The sequence below is a fragment of the Triturus cristatus genome, chromosome 9 (genome assembly GCF_964204655.1).
Source record: "Triturus cristatus chromosome 9, aTriCri1.1, whole genome shotgun sequence".
Lineage (NCBI taxonomy): Eukaryota > Metazoa > Chordata > Amphibia > Caudata > Salamandridae > Triturus > Triturus cristatus.
The window spans coordinates 19,316,414-19,338,552 of NC_140592.1; the positions used below are offsets into that span (position 1 = coordinate 19,316,414).

Sequence of the window (22,139 nt, forward strand, 5' to 3'; positions counted from 1 at the left end):
TACATTTTACCATTCCCAACGCAGATCCCTAAAAGATACGTCCCTCTACGGTGCTGGAATATATTAATACATCTCTTTATTCATCATTATTCCAACGTGTTTCGTTCTTGAAGGAGAACTTCTTCAGGGCGTTTGTAGTTTCCACGAAATGTTGGGTGTAATATTTGAGACAATACAATCCTGGTCCAATATAATCTAATCGTCCAGTGCTTCCAAATCAACTTGTAGGTTGAAAAATGCTGTTGTCATTCAAAGAACAGTATTAATTTGAAAGCGGGTTCTATCATGTCGGGAGATTGAGAGGAACAACAATGCCCTATCTATAGGCACTGTGCGAGATGTTCCGGATGTAGATATGGATCAGATAACTTACAGTGACTATCATATCACTTCACTTTAGAGGATATTAATACTGGTCTTTTGAATGACAATAGCATTTTTCAACCTACAAGTTGATTTGGAAGCACTGGACGATTAGATTATATTGGACCAGGATTGTATTGTCTCAAATATTACACCCAACATTTCGTGGAAACTACAAACGTCCTGAAGAAGTTCTCCTTCGAGAACGAAACGCGTTGGCTGTGGTTCTTTCTTAAAAAGAGAAGATTTCAAATAAATAATAAAGAAGGATATTCAATTATTCGCTGGATCCAATGTGGACTATTTAATTGTATATATTTGTAAAGTGGTGCAACTTCAATACAATCTTATTTGTACTATTGACCCTGAGGTACGGGGTGCCTTTGGACAGAAGGCGTTGTTGCGGTTTTGCACACCGGAGTATTTTTGTTTCTTGTCAATATATTGGTATACATTCTGAGTTTGGTGCCTATTGCTAGTCAAAAGTTGGTCCACTGTCCAGTTTATGTATGTATGTGTATTTATAGACAACTATACATTAAGCATATGAAAGGTACATTTAATATCTATTTTTGAGCAATGGATATCGATTGTGGCAATGTACAACAATATTTTTTTTTAAAATGGTTTTGAATACATTTTGAAAGATTTAGTTCTCCACAGAAGTGAGCTAATAATTATGTAACATTTTGTTAATTCTAGGGTTCACCTGATTAGGGTAAGGTGTTTCTTTTACTACAATTAGGCACTAAATTCTGCATTCATTTTATACTTTTCGAATTGACAATACAATCCCTTTTTAATCTCCCAAATAACTTAGGTAGCATTTTGTTTAACAAAAATAACATGTTTTAGCGTTACGGAATACAAATTTGGAACTTATTTGATCAAAGAAGACAATGGTTTTAGTCTTTTTTTTAAACGTTCTTTTATAAAATGGTTCTTTAATATGAAAAAAATTCTGAACAACATTTGACTTTTTAATAAAAACGTAATGCTTCATCTGTGCCTACTTTTAAAAGTTGAACCTATCTCCTTACAGTTACACATCTTTCTTGCTTCTAGTACATAGGGACAGTTTACTAAAACGTTTCTAATGTCCTGGAGGACGCTTAAGAAAGACATACCTTTTGTAACTTGTGCTCTACCTGGGAATTGTGCTGGAAATTGACTTTTCCCCACTTGGGCAACATTCTCTTTACTTCTCCCCACCCTGTGAGAATTCCTGAAAGGCAAGAATCAGAAATGAACTTTCAAAAACTCTCCCTCCCTCTTTCTCTCTATCCCTCTATCCTCCCCCCCCTATATCTCTCTCTCTTTCTCCCTCTTTCTCTCTACCTTTCCCTCTCTCTTTCCCTCTCTCCCTCTCCTTCTCTGTCTCTCCCTCTCACCCCCTCTCCCTCTCTGTCTCCCTCTGTCGTGCTCTCCCTCTCTCTGTCATGCTCTCTCTCTCTCTCTCGCTCTCTCTCTCTCTCGCTCTCTCTCTCTCTCGCTCTATCTCTCTCTCGCTCTATCTCTCTCTCTCTACCTGTCTTTCTCTATTTCTCTCTTGCTCACTATCCCTCTGTCTCTCTCTCTCCGCCTCTCTCTATCCCACCCTCCCTCTTCCCGTCTCTCTCTCTCTCTCCCCCTGTCTCTCTCTACCTGTCTGTCTCTATTTCTCTCTTGCTCTATCCCTCTGTCTCTCTCTCTCTCTGCCTCTCTCTCTATCACTCACTCCCTGTCTCTCCCTCCCTCCCTTTCTCTGTCTCTCTCTCTGCCCCGTCTCCCTCCCTCTCCCTCCCTCTCTCTCCCTCCCCCCTCTCTCTCCCTCCCCCCTCTCTCTCGCTCGCTCTCTCCCTCTCTCTCCCTCCCCCCTCTCTCTCGCTCGCTCTCTCCCTCTCTCTTCCTCCCCCCTCTCTCTCGCTCGATCTCTCCCTCTCTCTTCCCCCCCCTCTCTCTCTCTCCCCCCTCTCTCTATATCCCCCTCCAGGGGCGGTGGGTGAGATTTGAAAGTGGTGGGGCGCAAACGAATTAGCATACAGCACCGTAGCGAGCGAGCGTAGCGAGCGAGCCCGAACCCCAAAAGGGGTGTTTGGGGGGGTTACCCCCCCCCCAAGAAAATTTTGAAAAAAAAGAAGAAAAATCATGCATTTTCAAGCAAATATGAGAAAGCAGGAAGGTTAATAAAGCAATTGTGAAAGTGCAGTTATTACATTAATAGATGGCATAACATAGGTAGCTGCTTATTCAGTATTACCACAGAGCTTCATACATTCTGTCCCATTATGCTCAGGTGCTGAATTCAGACTATAAGACTCATGGAAATCTCAGCTCTAAGAGTAGAAGAAGTTGCACAGCAGTGTAATGGTTGCCAGGCTCGTTCCGCAGGAGCGTCAGGAACTTGAAGAAAAGTCCACAGTCTTCCCCTACGGCCTTCCGACTCTATTAGACTCTAGAGTAACGAATGGCACGCAAGGGGAAAACAGGGAAACAAAACAAGGAAAGGCGGGGGAAGAAAAACAGTCTGACAACATACTGAATATTAGACTCTAGAGTAACGAATGGCAAGCAAGGGGAAAACAGGGAAACAAAACAAGGAAAGGCGGGGGAAGAAAAACAGTCTTACAATATACTGAATATAAAAGAGGCAGCGCAATGCGCTGTTACCGTGATTCTGGTTGAGCTGAACTTTGTACACACACTTCACATAGGTCCACGCAAGTACCCCAAATATAAATGGTATAAAGCAGTGTTTCCCAAACTGTGGTCCGCGGACCCCCAGGGGTCCGTGACACATTCCCAGGGGGTCCTCAGGCAGTAATTTTAAAAGCACAAAAAAGTTCCTTGTAGAATCAGCAGTTTTCCAGCAACAATAAAAGTGTCAAGATTACGTCGGTGATTAATGTACCTGCTGGAGAGAGATGAGAGTTGTCAAGTGGCAGCTTTGACTTATCTAATGTAGCACAGAGGGTTAATATGCCTACTGCAAAGAACGTGTACCATGCATTTTGAAAAACATTTTTTATGTGCCTAGGTTAGTGGGTTACTGCTTTAGTCACAGATTCTTTTGTTACTGTGCAGTTCATAAGTGACAATAGTAATCTAGCACAGTGACCTATAAACTGTCATCAAAGAGCTGCTTGCAAGCTGCATGATACAAGTTAGAAACATATGTTTGTTTCAAGTCTTTCATTATCCTAATCCTGCTAAAAAGGTTTATTTGGGTGGCAATACATTTTTATTGTTAAAGTCAATGCTAACCACTGTTATGTTCTGAATCCTGAGTTTGTGCTTCTCCAGACCAAGCACTCTTTAAAAATGCCTACCAGTATGAATAACATGTGAATCCTACACCCTGTAGTCGCATTTGCCTTATGTAACATTTTCTATACACTGATTTACACGTATGAATCATTGTCTCCATGGGGCAGATTTGCAAGGAAATTGACTGTGTGTGTCGCAAGCCATTTGGCTGCGCCGCACTGAGTCACTTTCGAAGCACAGGGATGCGACATATTTACAACAATATGTTGCATCTCTGTGCTTCCCCCTGTGCTGGCACACAAACTGCTGCCATGCGCCTGCACAGGCACATTTGCACCATGGTGCAAGGATGCGTGTGTCGTGGGGAGATTGTTTACATGCAGGAAGGGTTACTTCCTGCACATAAACAATCAGAAATGGCGTTTTTCAACTTCTAAGTGTGCTGCATTAGCACACATAGAACTTGCAAAACGTCATTGTTTTACTGATTGTTTATGTGCAGGAAGGGACACCTTCCTGTACATAAACAATCACCAGAGGTAATATCCTGTTTCTATGCGTGCTGCAGAATGCAACATGCATAGAAAGAGGAGAAATTAATACATTTCTCCAAGTTGCCCCTCCCTACGCCTCCCCTGGGGTGGCGTAGCATTCAGACACATTTCCAGATTTACGATTCCTCGCAAATCTGGAAATGTGTCTGGTTCCATGGGTTATGCGTGGGAACACCCACAGCAACTCATGGAACGTCCCTTTCACGTAAAGTGCTGTGTGCAATTGGGCCATATTTACAAGACAATGAAAAGTCACGCAGGGTTGCTTTTCCTGCCTTGGAAATACGGGGCACTAAAATGCGTCACCGGTGCATCACTTTTTGTGACGCACCTGTGGCGCAAGGGGCTTGTAAATCTGCCCCTATATGTGTGTGATTTAAGGTGCTCTGACATCCTTCAATGGTATGTCAAGCAGAAAATGGAACTGGCAATAATTAAAATACCGCTCTTGGCTTATTTGATTTCTTTTAAATGTAAACAAAGAGATTCAATACATTTTATGGAACTGGCAATAATTAAAATACCGCTCTTGGCTTATTTGATTTCTTTTAAATGTAAACAAAGAGATTCAATACATTTAACAAATGACTAGCACATATCTGCCCAGATAAATGAGTATTTTTTAAAGCACCCTGTAATCAACATTAATTACAACGGTATGAGATAATTTATGTAGAACATACTGGCAGTGGGCAGCAACGTCCTGAACACACTTAGCAAACTATCATCTGTGACCAAAAAAACATGTCTGGCACCCTCGGGGCATTTCAGGGGAACGTTAATGGTTTTCTGAAGGTGTCCCACCCACTTCGAGATGCGCTGCTTGTTTTTTGTCGACCACCCCATTAGGTGAGCCCACCATGTTGGCAGATAATTGTTTGGAGTTATATACTAACGCAAATGCTCGAAGATGCCAACGCACTGTCCTTTAAAGGAGTGTTCTCTTCCAGCAAGGAGCCATAGTTTCTTTGTGATCATTCAGTACCTATGACCGTGGAATTGATTTCTTTTCCAGTGAAGACGAGAACTCATAAACGCAGCAGCTTGTAACATTTTAAATTACAGTACGCATGATTCAGCCGTCATGTTTTTTTCATTTACCGTTACAAGATGGTCTCAGCCCTTTCGGTGTTATTGTAGCTGTCATATGCAATCACAGATACTCAAACACAAAGCCTTTCTGGATGTAGTAGAAAGAGTCAACGCTGATGTAAATGTACCCTCTGTCGATACTATTGAGCCAGCCGCAAGCATAGGTTAATCCATTGAACAGCACGAAGGAGGGGGCCTTATACACACACACACATACCTGTGTTGGCTTCCCCAGTTGTTCTAGAGAGCCTGGCGAGTCTCTCTGGAAATACGGGAACTGAATTCCCCACTTTCCCGCCTCTCTTGCCCTTGCTTTCCAGTGTCAAAAAACGCTATGCAAATGAGGCGCAACCCGAGCCCTTTCAAATGGACTGAACCTGGCAGCACCTACCACCCCTGAGAGTGGGAAGTTAAGTGACACCCATTCACTGCTTACACGAGAATGCTTAGCTGAACAGGTTCAACAGGAGCCCCTGCTTAACGTCCCGTGCCCTCAGCCCGCACACATTCTCTCTGGCACTCCCGAGCTCGAGCTGCATTGATGGGGACTGGGACAGGAACTTTACTGGTTTCCTGTTAATTTGTAATCGAGTCTTTTTTATTACTCTTAAGTCCCGCGGGCGGCTGTCCCATGCAAACGGTGGCTTCACACTATCTACTTATTTCCTGTGAGGTTGTATTTCTACTCAGAATACGAGCCTTCCAGGTCCTATTCCCTCCACACAGATAAATCCTGTCTCACTTGCTAACCTCTGACCTATTTCACCTGTTCTGTACTGTTATGCCTGCTAGCTGAGGCAGCATTACCTACTTTATAATATGCTTTTGGACGGTACTCCTCCATAAAACTCATGCACTGCACTGTAACAACTTAATACACGCTGACCTACCTTTATATAAGCTGAAGTCCTCGATAATTCCCACGCAGTGAGTCCACGACCACGAGGCTCAGGCGACGTCAGTGTCACGCGAGTGAAGTGAACCGTTACTGGATCCGAGTGACGCACGCTTAAGCCTTACGACACTGCTGCAGCGCCGCGCGCCGCAAAATGGCCAATCACTGCATGACTACATTAAGTCAGAGACAGTGATTGGCCATTGTGCAGGGCGGCTGAACCACCCACGCTCGGCATCCAATATGGATTGCCCCTGCTGTGCTGCGCGGTGACCGGCCAATCCTGGCGCTGCATGCAGCGCCAGGATTGGCTTGGAGGGCACAGTGACTGCTCGCCCTGTCGCCCTTTTGCTGCCAGCGCTGCCGCCAGCAGGTCCTGCACCCCCCCCCCCCTACTAGCTAGCTAATGGGGCCGGCCTGGGTGCGCATGCTCGGGCAAGTTGCTGCCCGAAGCATACATGCGGGGCAAAGACCTGTCAATCATTCAATCACCAGCCAGCCCGCCCCCCCCCCCCCCCTGCACACTCCCGATAAAGTCGGGTGCTGCCGGAATAATTTTGGTGCTGCACTCGCAAGTAAGTAAGTAAGTAGTAAAAGTTTTAAACATCATTTATTTTAATTATTTAACCGTAGGGCAGCCGCGGGTCCAAGCAGCAGGGCTGGTGGGGCTACGCCCCTACGCCCCAATGGACGCACCGCGGCTGTCCCCCTCTCTCTCCCCCTCTCTCTCGCCCCCTCTCTCTTTCCCACTCTCTTTCCCCCTCTCTCCTTCTCCCTCCCCCCTCTCTCTCTTCCCCCCTCTCTCCACCCCTCTCTCCCCCTCTCTCTATATCCCCCTTACTCTCCCCCCTCTCTCTCTTTCCCACTCTCTTTCCCCTCTCTCTCCCTCTCCTCTCTCTTCCCCCCTCTCTCTCTCTCCCCATCTCTCTTCCTCTCTCTCTCTCTCTCTCCCCCCTCTCCCTCTCCTCTCTCTCTTCCCCCCTCTCTCTCTCTCTCTCTCTCTCTCCCCATCTCTCTTCCTCTCTCTCTCTCTCTCTCCCCATCTCTCTCTCCCCATCTCTCTCTCCCCCCTCTCTCTCTTTCCCCCTCTCTCTCTTTCCCCCTCTCTCTCTTTCCCCCTCTCTCCCTTTCCCCCTCTCTCCCTTTCCCCCTCTCTCCCTCTCTCCAGTACTAGCAGGTAGTGTTGCATCCTTTAAGTCCAAGGTCACCGGCTCTCCATCTGCCTCCATATTGGTCTTCCCATCCACAGCTCAGTTGTGGGGTTCTCCCGGGCTCAGCTCTGAGCCCCCCTTTTTTCCCACCCGTATGTCATGCCTTTGGCTAACCATCTTGCATCTTTCTGGTTTCAATTGTATTCTTATGTTGATGACACCCAGATATTCCGCTGTCCGAGTGCACACAGAGGATGATGAAAGATGACGTCACTCAGTGGGTACCATCTGGTGCTCATTGGATGGACACCACATCATTGAGGCTGACGCTGATGAAACCAGGGTCCTGGTGTGTGGAACTCCCTCCATCTGCTCCTGTAATTGGTGACCCCAATGTCCTGACACAGATCCTGAGCCTAGTGCCAGCGCCCCTAATCTGGGGGTTCACTTTGATGCAGAGCTTTCTTTTGAGACCCAGATCAGTAACCGGGGGGGGGGAGGGGGGCGGGAGCGGTGTGGGGGGCACTCGCTTTTGCTTAATGAAGCCGCTTATTAAAACGGATTCCTTTGTGCCCGGGTCATCCATGAATATTTTGGTTCCGGTGTTAATCACGAGGGGCTGGCCTGCTGTAATTGACTGTTTATTGGGTTTTCATCTCCTCTCATGCACACATTACATTTATATCAGGCCTTCCCGAATATTCGGGCATCTCTTCCCCTGTTACTGATTTGCAGTGGCTTCCAGACCGGAAGTGCTGCACTTGTAAAGCCGCCTGCTACTGTCACATCACAACGCAGTTCATAATGTGGCTGCACCCACTGTGTGACTGCTATAAAGGTCGCAGCCTTCCAGGCAGCGCAGCGGTCTGACTGCACCCACTGCGTGACTGCTATAAAGGTCGCAGCCTTCCAGGCAGCGCAGCGGTCTGGCTGCACCCACTGTATGACTGCTTCAAAGGTTGCAGCCTAGCAGGCAGCGCAGAGGTCTGGCTGCACCCACTGCGTGACTGCTTCAAAGGTTGCAGCCTAGCAGGCAGCGCAGCGGTATGACTGTACCCACTGCATGACTGCTTTAAGAATCGTAGCCTTCCAGGCAGCGCAGCGTTCTGGCAGGAACCACTGCGTGACTGCTTCGAAGGTCGCAGCCTTCCAGGCAGTGCAGCCATTTGGCTGCACCCACTGCGTGACTCCTTTAAAGGTCGCAGCCTTCCAGGCCGCGCAGCAGTGTGGCTGTACCCACTGCATGACTGCTTCAAAGGGTGCAGCATTCTAGGGCGCGCAGCGGCCTGGCTGTACCTACTGCGTGATTGCTTTAAAGGTCGCAGCCTTCCAGGCAGTGTAGCGGTCTGGCTGCACCCACTGCATGACTGCTGTAAAGGTCGCAGCCTAGCAGGCAGCGGTGGGGTCTGGCTGCACCCACTGTGTGACTGCTTCCAAGGTCTTCCAGGCAGCGCAGCGGTCTGTCTGTACCCACTGCTTGACTGCTGCAAAGGTCGCAGCCTTCTAGGCAGCACAACGATCTGACTGCACCCACTGTGTGACTGCTGTAAAGGTCACAGAATTCCAGGCAGCGCAGCGGTATGGCTGTACCCACTGCATGACTGCTTTAAGGATCGCAGCCTTCCAGGCAGTGCAGCGGTCTGGCTGCACCCACTGTGTGACTGCTGTAAAGGTCGCAGCCATACAGGCAGAGCAGCGGTCTGGCTGCACCCACCCACTGCATGACTGCTGTATAGGTTGCAGCCTTCCAGGCAGTGCAGCGGTCTGGCTGCACCCACTGCATGACTGCTTTGAAGGTCGCAGCCTTCCAGGCAGCGCAGCGTTCTGGCAGAACCCACTGCGTGACTGCTTTAAAGGTCGCAACCTTCCAGGCAGCGCAGCGTTCTGGCAGGACCCACTGCGTGACTGCTGTAAAAGTCTCAACCTTTCCAGGCAGAGCATTGATCTGGCTGCACCCAGTGCATGACTGCTGTAAAGGTTGCAGCCTTCCAGACAGCAGCCACTGCTTGACTGCTTTAAAGGTCGCAGCCTTCCAGGCAGTGCAGCGGTCTGGCTGCACCCACTGCAGGACTGTTTAAAAGGTCGCAGCCTTCCGGGCAGCGCAGCGGTCTGGCTGCACCCACTGCATTACTGCTTCAAAGGTTACAGCCTTCCAGGCAGTGCAGCGGTCTGGCTGCACCCACTGCGTGACTGCTTTAAAGGTCGCAGCCTTCCAGGCAGCGCAGCGGTCTGTCAGTACCCACTGCGTGATTGCTATAAAGGTCGCAGCCTTCCAGGCAGCGCAGCGGTCTGTCAGTACCCACTGTGTGACTGCTTTAAAGGTCGCAGCCTTCCAGGCAGCGCAGCCGTCTGGCTCCACCCACTGCGTGACAGCTTTAAAGGTCGCAGCCTTGCAGGCAGAGCAGCGGTCTGGCTGCGCCCACAACGTGATTGCTTTAAAGGTCGCAGCCTTCCAGGCAGCGCAGCAGTCTGGCTGCACCCACTGCATGACTGCTATGAAGGTCGCAGCCTTCCAGGCAGCGCAGCGGTCTGGCTGCACCCACTGCATGACTGCTTCAAAGGTTGCAGCCTAGCAGGCAGCGCAGAGGTCTGGCTGCACCCAGTGCGTGCCTGCTTTAAAGGACGCAGCCTTCCAGGCAGCGCGGTGGTCTGGCTGCACACACTGCGTGACTGCTTCAAAGGTTGCAGCCTAGCAGGCAGCGCAGCGGTATGGCTGTACCCACTGCATGACTGCTTTAAGAATCGTAGCCTTCCAAGCAGCACAGCGGTCTGGCTGTACCTACTGCGTGACTGCTTTAAAAGTCGCTGCCTTCCAGGCAGTGCAGCGTTCTGGCAGGACCCACTGCGGGACTGCTTCGAAGGTCGCAGCCTTCCAGGCAGCGCAGCCGTCTGGCTCCACCCACTGCGTGACAGCTTTAAAGGTCGCAGCCTTGCAGGCAGAGCAGCGGTCTGGCTGCACCCACAACGTGATTGCTTTAAAGGTCGCAGCCTTCCAGGCAGCGCAGCAGTCTGGCTGCACCCACTGCATGACTGCTATGAAGGTCGCAGCCTTCCAGGCAGCGCAGCGGTCTGGCTGCACCCACTGCATGACTGCTTCAAAGGTTGCAGCCTAGCAGGCAGCGCAGAGGTCTGGCTGCACCCAGAGCGTGCCTGCTTTAAAGGACGCAGCCTTCCAGGCAGCGCAGCGGTCTGGCTGCACCCACAACGTGATTGCTTTAAAGGTCGCAGCCTTCCAGGCAGCGCAGCAGTCTGGCTGCACCCACTGCATGACTGCTATGAAGGTCGCAGCCTTCCAGGCAGCGCAGCGGTCTGGCTGCACCCACTGCATGACTGCTTTAAAGGTCAGGTTCCTGGTTAGAGGCGGCAGATCCGCAAGCAGAGAATCGGCCAGGGACCAGGGTTCAATTCCCAACGCGGCAGGGTCGTGGACCAGGGTCAAAACGGACTCGATAATTCTCGCCTCGGTACCTACTCTAACCAGGAACACACTCGGCAACTCTGGGCATTAGCTTGCCTCATCTCCACAACGGCCCCCCACATTCGCCGGGGATGCCTGGTTTCACCTTGGAGATACCCAGGAGGGACCATCTCACAGGGATAGCCAGGACGGGTTCCCCAGCGGTCTACAGCGCCACGACGCCTCAGGGCAGCAGTGCGCTTTACAAGACACATACACACATACACACATACACCCACCCACTGCATGACTGCTGTAAAGGTCGCAGCCTTCCAGGCAGTGCAGCGGTCTGGCAACACCCACTGCATGACTGCTTTGAAGGTCGCAGCCTTCCAGGCAGCGCAGCGTTCTGGCAGGACCCACTGTGTGACTGCTTTGAAGGTCGCAACCTTCCAGGCAGCGCAGCGTTCTGGCAGGACCCACTGCGTGACTGCTGTAAAAGTCTCAACCTTTCCAGGCAGAGCATTGTTCTGGCTGCACCCAGTGCATGACTGCTGTAAAGGTTGCAGCCTTCCAGACAGCAGCCACTGCTTGACTGCTTTAAAGGTCGCAGCCTTCCAGGCAGTGCAGCAGTCTGGCTGCACCCACTGCATGACTGCTTAAAAGGTCGCAGCCTTCCGGGCAGCGCAGCGGTCTGGCTGCACCCACTGCGTGACTGCTTTAAAGGTCGCAGCCTTCCAGGCAGCGCAGCGGTCTGGCTGCACCCACTGCAAGACTGCTTAAAAGGTCGCAGCCTTCCGGGCTGCGCAGCGGTCTGGCTGCACCCACTGTGTGACTGCTGTAAAGGTCCCAGCCTTCCAGGCAGCACAGCAGTCTGACTGCACCCACTGTGTGACTGCTTTAAAGGTCGCAGCCTTCCAGGCAGCGCAGCCATCTGGCTCCACCCACTGCGTGACAGCTTTAAAGGTCGCAGCCTTGCAGGCAGAGCAGCGGTCTGGCTGCACCCCAAGCGTGATTGCTTTAAAGGTCACAGACTTCCAGGCAGAGCAGCAGTCTGGCTCCACCCAGTGCATGACTGCTTTAAAGGTCGCAGCCTTACAGGCAGCGCAGCGGTCTGGCTGCACCCACTGTGTGACTGCTTTGAAGGTCGCAGCCTTCCAGGCAGCGCAGCTTTCTGGCAGGACCCACTGCGTGACTGCTTCAAAGGTCGTAACCTTCCAGGCAGTGCAGCGGTCTGGCTGTACCCATTGCGTGACTGCTGTAAAAGTCGCAACCTTTCCAGGCAGAGCATTGGTCTGGCTGCACCCAGTGCATGACTGCTGTAAAGGTTGCAGCCTTCCAGACAGCACAGCAGTCTGACTGCACCCACTGCGTGACTGCTGTAAAGGTTCGCAGCCTTCCAGGCAGCGCAGCGGTCTAGCTGTACCCACTGCATGACTGCTTTAAAGGTCACCGCCTTCCAGGTAGCGCAGCGGTCTGGCTCCACCCAGTGTGTGACTGCTTTAAAGGTCGCAGGCTTACAGGCAGAGCAGCATGCACAACTGCACAATTGCACTCTGTGCTTCTGCCCTCTACACCACTCTACTCTACGCCTTTAAACTCTATGCCACTGCAGTCTACCCTGCACCACTCTACTCTGAAACAATCTACTCTACGCCTCTGCATTCTACGCCACTCTACTCCACTTGGCGCCACTCCAATCTTTGCCACTCCAATCTTTGCCACTCCAATCTTTGCCACTCCAATCTTTGCCACTCCAATCTTTGCCACTCCAATCTTTGCCACTCCAATCTTTGCCACTCCAATCTTTGCCACTCCACTCTTTGCCACTCCACTCTGTGCCACTCCACTCTGTGCCACTCCACTCTGTGCCACTCCACTCTATGCCGCTGCACAGTATGCCACTGCACTCTGTCACTGCTCTGCACGCCACTGCACTCTACTCTGCACCACTGCTCTCTAAGCCACTTTACATTATGCCACTGCACGCTACACCATTACACTCTACATCACTGCCCTCTCCGACACTCTACTCTGCAACACTGCACTTTGTGCCGATTAACTCTATGCCACTCTATTCTCCATCAAATCACGTTATGCCACTGCACTCTACACCACTCAACGCCACTGTACTCTACACCACTCTATACCATTGCACTCTGCATTCTGCCGCTCTACTCTGCACCACTTTGTCACTGCACTCTACACTACTCTACAACACTCAACGCTACTGCACTTTACAATGCACCAATGTAATCTTAATCCACGTCCCTGCATTCTACAATAGTGCATGGTACGCCACTGCACTTTATGCCACTGCACTTTATGCCACTGCACTTTATGCCACTGCACTCTACGCCACTGCACTCTATGCCACTCTAGTCTGCCTCACTCAACTCTGTGCCACTGTGCTGTGCAGCACTCAACTCTATGCCACTGCATTCTGTGACACAGCTCTATACTCTAGTATGTTCTGCTCTACACTACTGCACTCTACAGCACTCTACTCTGCACTACTGCACTTTACGCCACTGCACTCTACTATGCAACATTCTAATCTACGCCACTACATTCTGTGATGCTGCTTGTATGCTGCTGAATTCTAGGCCACTATACTGTGAAACAATCTATGCCAGTGCACGCTACACCAATGCCCTCTACTCTGCCACTCCACTGTACGCCACACTATGCGACTCCAGTACATAAGTCTATGCCACTCAACTCTACAACACTCTACTCCTGTGTTTACCATTCCACTCTATGACACTCCACACCACTCCACTTTATGCCACTCCCTAACACTCCACTCAACTCTACGCCTCTAAATTTAAGCCATGCTGGTGTACAACATGGCTAATAGCTCTTGCATATGCGAGACCTATTGGCTTTGCCAATGCTTGTTTGATAATCCTGCCAATCATCACAAATTTCAAGTTGCGACATACAGGATATGTTTGTTTTGTTTTATCTGCTGTTTATTGATTATCTGTTTCTTTGTGTCCAGTATTGCCGGCTGGATGTCTTGATTCCTTGTTGATTACAGATTGTTTTATTGATTCTTGATCGGTGTTGCGAGCTGTAGTCCTGCTGGTCTCTTATTGATCTCACATTATGTTTCATTGTTGGTTTTGTGCTCCTTCGTTATGTTCAGTTTTTATTCGTTGTCTCGTGATTCGAAGATCCATCTCCGAATCTCAAAGTATTGATTAGTTTTGTGCCTCATGTTGCCTCTCAGATTGTCCATCGATCCCTCATTAGTCTCATATTCAGCGCTCTTTCCTGTTATTGATTAATGTCCCATCCCACAACACTGTTTTGTGTTTGTATTGATTCCTTATTGGTTTCACACTCCTTACTACTGATCAGAGGCTGAGTTAATGCCCTCGCCTCAGACACCGAGGCACCCGAGGCACCCGCCGCAGACCCCGAGGCACCCGCCGCAGACCCCGAGGCACTCGCCTCTATTGATCTCATGCTGCCGATACCGATGTCTATTGATTTTCTGATGACTTCGCACTCTGCGCCGCTGCCTTTTACTTCCTGGTTCCTCTGATGTCTCCACATCCCATAATACTACTCCTGTGCTTTACTCATGTGATGTTCCCGCACTCATGATTTATTGATGTTCATGGAGTTACTTCGTCATCTCCAGTGTTTTATGGATTTGATGTTCATTGCTCTCTCCTGTTGCATTGATTTTTCTATTAATTTCATATCCCAGAGCATTACTCTGAGCCTTGGATGACTGATGTCTTCTGAGCGCTTGACGCGTGTCGCGGATTCTAATGTGCCTCGTTGATCGTGTCTTGCTCGTTACAGGTGCACCCGTCGCTTCGAGTGTCCCAGGTCCGCCATCAGGAACCAATGGCTTTGGAGCTACGACTCTCACCAGCAGTGCCTGACTGTCCAGACCCTGAGCCCGGCCAACATCAGCAGAGAGGAGAAGAGAAATGTAAGGGGGCCTGGGGTACACGAGGGGTGCATTGTGGGGAAGACGGGGAGTGCATTGTGAGAGCGATGATGGGTGCATTGTAAGAGCTACGGTGGGTGCATTGTGGGAGCGACGATCGGTGCATTATGGGAGCTTCGGTGGGTGCATTGTGTGAGCTACGATGAGTGCATTGCGGAAGCGATGATGGGTGCATTGTGGGAGCTACGATGGGTGCATTGTGGGAGGGAGAGCGGGTGCATTGTGGGAGCGACCATGGGTGCATTGTGGGAGCTACGGTGGGTGCATTGTGGGAGCGACGATCGGTGCATTATGGGAGCTTCGGTGGGTGCATTGTGTGAGCTACGATGAGTGCATTGCGGAAGCGATGATGGGTGCATTGTGGGAGCTACGATGGGTGCATTGTGGGAGGGAGAGCGGGTGCATTGTGGGAGCGACCATGGGTGCATTGTGGGAGCTACGGTGGGTGCATTGTGGGAGCTATGGTGGGTGCATTGTGGGAGGGAGAGCGGGTGCATTGTGGGAGGGAGAGCGGGTGCATTGTGGGAGGGAGAGCGGGTGCATTGTGGGAGCGACAATGGGTGCATTGTGTAAGTGACAATGGGTGCATTGTGGGAGCGACAATCGGTGCATTGTGGGAGGGACAATAGGTGCATTGTGGGAGTGAAGATGGGTGCATTGTGGGAGTGAAGATGGGTGCATTATGGGAGTGAAGATGGGTGCATTGTGGGAGTGAAGATGGGTGCATTGTGGGAGTGAAGATGGGTGCATTGTGGGAGCGATTATGGGTGCATTGTGGGAATGATTGGTGCATTGTGGGAGCAATGATCGGTGCATTGTGGGAGCGATTATGGGTGCATTGTGGGAGTGAAGATGGGTGCATTGTGGGAGTGAAGATGGGTGCATTGTGGGAGTGAAGATGGGTGCATTGTGGGAGTGAAGATGGGTGCATTGTGGGAGTGAAGATGGGTGCATTGTGGGAGTGAAGATGGGTGCATTGTGGGAGCGATTATGGGTGCATTGTGGGAGCAATGATCGGTGCATTGTGGGAGCGATGATTGGTGCATTGTGGGAGCGATGATTGGTGCATTGTGGGAGCGATGATTGGTGCATGGTGGGAGCGATGATTGGTGCAAGGTGGGAGCGATGAATGGTGCATGGTGGATTGTGGGAACGATGATTGGTGCATTGTTGGAGGGACAAGGGGTGCATTGTGGGAGTGATGAGTGGTGCATTGTGAGAGGGATGACTGGTGCATTATGAGCTAGACAAAAAAGGTGCACTCAGAGACAAGGGGTATACTGTGGGAGAGAAAAGGGGTATACTATTGAAGAAACAGGGGGTGTAGTGTGAGACGGAGCACTGTGCGAGTGACGAGGAATGGGTGCATTGGGGAGAGATGAGGTGCAAGTGTGAGAGACAAAAGGTGCACTCAGATGAGGGGTGCACAGTGCAAGTGATGAGGGGTGCATTGTGGGAGAGGAGTGGGGTGCACTGAGGGAGTGACTAGGAGTGCATTGTGGGATATAGGGGTGCATTGCGAGACAAGGAGTGCCTTGTGCAAATTATGAGAGGTGCACTCAGTGTTAGAAGTGGGCGGGAACGGAAGGGCACGGCGTGCCCCCACTTAAAAAATTTATTTCAGTCCGTTCCCCTACTTATTTGTTTTAAAAAAGCGCCCCGGGACTGCAGGAATAGCCCTACTTTTAAAATTGCAACTTTATATTTCAGCCAGTGTGGTGCACATCGAGGAAGGCCTCTGCAGTGCCCACGACCTGCTCCCCCTTCCCCTCTGTGTCTAGGGGCCTGCAAAACATCACCGAAAGGGCCATCAGTCTTAGGTTAGCACGAAAACTGCTCCCTCTGATGGCGCTGCTGCTGCCGTGATTCACACCTCATTTGGTGGGGCCGCTGCTTGCCTGCACCCACTGTGACCGATACAATGGTCACGTCAGGATACTTTGGTGTCCCCGCCCTTGACTTCCTCTGCCCTTTATTTTCGACCTCACGCAGACTGACGGTCGCCACCAGGAAAAAACAAGCATTTGCAATGCAACAGGTCTCGCATTTATACGAGTTTTAGCTATTGGCATTGTAAATGAAAATGCCTTTTATTTATGTTTGTTTTTGAAACATAAATAAAAAGCATTGTCATTTACAATGCCAATAGCTTAAACTCGCGTAAAAGCAAGACCAATTGCATTGCAAATGCTTGTTTAAGATTGCTGTGGGTAATTTACTTGTAATTTTTCTATTTTGGTATATATGTTTATATGGTGGCGAAGCCATAGTATTCCAAGCCATATGTTTTCAGTTGTGTGTTAACCAGGAGGGTAGGCCGAGGGGAACTCACCAACAACCATTCCATTCTCTGACAGGACTGTCCAACGCCAGTGATGTGTACTTTATGTAAGGTTTGATGGAGGAGTTATGAGGCACCAGTCTATTCTCTTTGCAGCCGGGAGCCGAGGGAAACCTATTGGGGTCCCTGAAATTTCAGCTTGCAGCAAAGCCTTCCATCACGCTGTGCAAGGGATCTCTACTATAAGAGGCCATGGATAGAATGGGCATTGATATTCTACTCATTCTCCGCTTTGAATGAGAGTTCCTCAGCAAATGGGCTCAGTTGAGTATTAAATGTACCAGCTCCCAATGCAGGAATGAAAATCTGCATTACTCCAAGTCTTCCTTGTCCCAATCTTTGGATTCCATCCCTCTTGCTCAAGGACCAGTTTCAACCTTTCCCAGATTACACATTGCTTGGTAGTGAGTCATTACTGAAACAGGATGACACGGGCAACATTTTAAAAACAACTGAGTTATTTTCTTTTTCTAAAGTTCACATCACCCAGTAATCCTTTGGACACTCAGATTCGCCACACCTAACAAAGTAATCTTAAACGGAAGTTCAGAAAGCCAGTAATCACGTGGGAAGCCCTCAAGAATGAGAGAGAGTATCGAGTGAGAATTAAACAGGACCAGGTGATAGAAACACAAACTACAAGATAGCCCAAGGCTAGCACCTACTGTTCATGGTGACTGTTTTTTTCCCCCAGTTCTAAAAAAAAATGTCCTCCACTTTATGGCCTTTGACTACTAGATGTGAATGGACGTACCAAGGAGAGGCTAATGACTGTATGGGTGCCAACATTCTGCTCTGTTCTCTACTTCGAATTCTATTTCCTGTGCATAAAGTGTACATGAAACCTACATCTGTTCATCCATACAGCCTTCTGTCCATCTTAAAATCATCTCTCGAATACCCCTTGAGCTTTATCTGGTACTGCACGTATACTTGAATTCTCTTCATATGAAACACTCCGGGTTGGACTGTACGCGCCTGCACCTCTGTTCAGCTGTGTACATGGGTGACAAATGCTGGCGTTCTGCACGCAGGGTGCATGAAGGTTTCTGTGCAGAAATACATTAGGGTTTCGTGTTAGTCTGCGTAGGTCAAAAGGGGGGTGTTGCTAAACGTTAGGGGACACCTAAACTGTTGCTAAACATAGAGGTCGGTGCCCCCTCCACAGGTCAGTGTCCAGTGCAACCGCACCAGTCGCACTGCCCTAAAGCCGGCCCTGCATACGAGTCATCTAAAGCAACGTCGGCGTCCTGCATCACTGTGGGAATGAACGCGCTGTAAATCGACAACCTGCTTCGTGGTTTCTCTAATATTCAACAGTTTTGTTCAGTGTTTCAAGTTAGTTACAACGCACAGCCTCTCATCTTCCCAAGTAACGACCAATCATCACCTTCCGGCTGATTACTCTAAACCACCATGGTTAAGAAAACAAGCATCGATCTCTTGTCTTTATAGGGCCATGTGTTTCTATCTAGAAACACATGGCCCCATAAAGATAAGAAAGTGCTTTGCGACAGCAGCAAAGCAGGCGACCCAGTCCGAATCGGAGGCCAAAGGGCGTCAACAAAAAACCCTAATTTCCAATGGCAGGCCACCGTTTAGCATAAACGGTGACACCAGCCAATAAAAATGAGGGGCGGGGCTTCAAGTCCCCTTCTCAAATCTACTCTCCTACAAAATCTCACGCCCATCGACAGCGCTTTGCGCTGCAACGCCAATATCGCTCTTGTGTTTTGTGAGTAGAAGAGTTGGCCAAGCAGGACAATTCAAAAGGTATCCTTTGCAGGACTCTTGAATACATATGTACTATACTATGTTTGAGCAGCTAGCTGGCTGACATGAATATAAAGGAGCCCTTGCGGATTTCCGTGAGTCAGATCAGATTCTCTTGAAGAGGCCCTTTCTCTTCTGAGCCCTGCTTAACACATGTGTACAGGAGGAGCCCTACATCCATGTCCTAAATGTTTGAGACAAAAAAAATGTCATTGATTTCTGAACAATGAGAGTAAAAGTGTTAAGGTAACATGTCGTTCCTGATTATATTTCGCATGCGTTACATAATCCTGCATTCCCTATGAGTGTTTGCATTTTCACATCTGAGTCACATCCAGGTGTTTATAATGCGGCAGAATTGGTTTGCAGCTGAAGACAGTGCGAGTTTCACTCAGTGGGGCAGAAGGGTGTTCAGGGGGATAGGATGTGGCACTATGGCCAGAGCTACAGAATTTGGAACTGGGAAACCTGATTCAGCCTTCATGACTAGTCCATCAGACCACTCTCCTGAGGGAGCACATTCCCCTACTAGACCTTAGAAGGCCCTACTAGACCTTAGAAGCCCTGGTCTCTTAGCACCAGCAGGTGGACCTTACCGGTGGCCAGTGTTGGTTAACCTTGAAGCCCTGTACACCACAATCCATACTGAAGGTCACCGTCAGTCTTGCGGGCAGGCCTACGAAGCAGCACAGCCTAGAGCGACAGTGACTCTGTCACTGAGCTCACAGGACCTTGAGGCCAGTCCGCCTCACCCATTGGTGCTTCCATTTGCCTTGTTCCAGCAGTACTAATGCAACTCACCAGGGATTGGCAATGCAGGATCTGCATGCACACCAGACTAAGGGGAATGTTTACAAGGGCCTTGCATCATGCTTGCACTTTGCAACATGGTACATGCACAACGCAAAGTTCCAGCTGGGTGACCTATGCAGAAGGCTGCTGCGGCGTGATGTGACCATATTTGAGGCCGATCGTTCAATACAGATGCAGATTTTAGTGCTTGAATCAATGGCTGGTTCACCTGGGCCCTTTGCTACAACCGCATTAAATGCTGCTGAACGGATGCAGTTTGCTGGTGTAGGACAGAACAAAGGCTGTGTTAGCATCACTAGGGCACAGTTCTTTAGGAGCTTAGCAGATAACCTGCCAAAAAGGATGACAATGACTCATGCATCAAATGTTTCTAGATGCACAACCACAAACAATGACGAAATGGAATACAAAGAGTTAGTACATAGAATGAAACTCCTACAACCAGTTTATTGGCCAGATCCAGTAGACATCTTCTATGGTGAGGCAGAATTACTAAACCGTTGTAGCACGTTGCAGGTATTTGATACTAGGCAGCACATCCTTGGTTTCAGAGAGTACAAACAAAATAAAAATTGCATCCCTGGAAGCCTGACACCATTAGTCCACATTATAGACACCTTTTGTACCTCAACTGCTGAATGTGAACGGGGCTTTAGTGTAATGAATGATGTGCTCACACCACTGCGGAACAGAATATCAATCAATCGTCTGTCTTCTACAATGTTCATAAATATCGTGGGGCCACCTGTCATAGAATTTAAACCTGAATTTTATGTTCAGAAATGGTTAGGAAAAGGGAGGAGAAGTGCCGATGAAAGAAACTGCATGGCTCGGACACAAATGTCTTATGATTCCACTTATAAGGGTATTTGGAACATTCTGTGATTGGAAAGATGTCCCAGATTGTAAATGTATTAAATGTAAACAACTTGTATATTAAACCTAAAATAAACATGTTTATCCATTGTTTGAATTAAATAACATTATAAGCTGTAACTGGTCAGTGAAATGCCAAACGTACTAAAAATTGATATGTTTTGCTATTTCTAGCCACACCTCCGACTCCGCCCACTGATCCAATCTTCGGTTTATTCCCGCCCTCTCATTCTCCGCCCACAGTTCCCCTACTTTTTTTCCCCCACTTCCACCACTGGGTGCACTGTGGGAGAGGTGAGGGGGGCACTCTGAAAGACGAGATATGCACTGGGAGTGACTAGGGGAGCATTCATGGAGATATAAGGGGTGCACGATGGGAGAGATGAATAGTGCATTGTGCGAGTGACGAGAGGTGCACTGAGGGAGTGACTAGTGGTGCACTGTGGGAGGAATAAAGGGTGCGCGGTGTGACAGCTGTGCATCAAATTTCCTCATTCCATTTCTCACTGGACCACTTAACATTTCAAGGTGAGTTACACCTCGGGGCTTATAGCGCTTCGTTCATCCGATCCTGGCTTCGCTGCTCCAAGTTACAAAAAGAAGGAGAACAGTGAGGGCACACGGGGTGTCTCACTATTTGCAATTTGTTATCACCTGTCGCAAAGGTTTGCGCAGCAAATATCACGGGTGCCACCAGGGGAGAGGAGCGTCTGCCCTGTACATGCCGGAGTAGGGCAGCGACTGCCCTGCACACGCAAGAAGAGTGCAGCGTCTGCCCTGTACACACAGGAGGAGGGCGGCAACTGCCCTGTACACACAGGAGGGCAGCGACTGCCCTGTACATGCCGGAGTAGGGCAGCGACTGCGCTGTACACACAGGAGGAGGGTGGCAACTGCCCTGTACACGCAGGAGAAGGGCAGCGACTGCGCTGTACACACAGGAGGAGGGTGGCAACTGCCCTGTACACGCAAAAGGAGTGTAGCGACTGCCCTGTACACTCAGGAGGAGTGAGGCAACTGCTCTGTCCATGCAGGAGAAAGTCGATACTGCCCTGTACACATAGGAGGAGGGCACTGACTCCCCTGTACACGCAGTAGGAGAGCGGCGATTGCCCTGTACACGCAGGAGGGCAGCGACTGCCCTGTACACACAGGAGGGCAGCGGCTGCCCTGTACATGCAGGAGAAGGGCAGCGACTGCCGTGTACACACAGGAGGAGGGCAGCGACTGCCGTGTACACACAGGAGGAGGGCAGCGACTGCCCTGAACAGAGAGGAGGAGGGCAGCAACCGCCCTGTACACGCAGGAGGAGGGCAGCGACTGCCCTGTACATGCAGGAGGGCAGCGACTGCCTTGTACACGCAGGAGGAGGGGAGCGACGACTGCCCTGTACACCCAGGAGGAGGGCAATTACTGCCCTGTACACTTAGGAGGGCAGCGACTGCCCTGTACACGCAGGAGGAGGGCAGCGTCTGCCCTGTACACACAGGAGGAGGGCGGCAACTGCGCTGTACACGCAAGAAGAGTGCAGCGACTGCCCTGTACACACAGGAGGAGGGTGGCAACTGCCCTGTACACGCAGGAGTAGGGCAGCGACTGCTCTGTACACACAGGAGGAGGGTGACTGCCCTGTACACACAGGAGGGTGGCGACTGCCCTGTACATGCA

The 22,139-nt window shown here is 49.9% G+C and overlaps 1 protein-coding gene across 1 annotated transcript in view; it reads left to right on the plus strand.

Annotated features, from left to right (window-relative positions):
• PLXNB1 (plexin B1) overlaps positions 1-22,139 on the plus strand; it is a 469,341-nt gene that overhangs the window by 296,824 nt on the left and 150,378 nt on the right. The window contains exon 7 of the mRNA XM_085624251.1: positions 14,518-14,650. Within this exon, the coding sequence (XP_085480377.1) occupies positions 14,518-14,650 (133 nt within the window). The remainder of the gene's footprint in view (positions 1-14,517; positions 14,651-22,139) is intronic.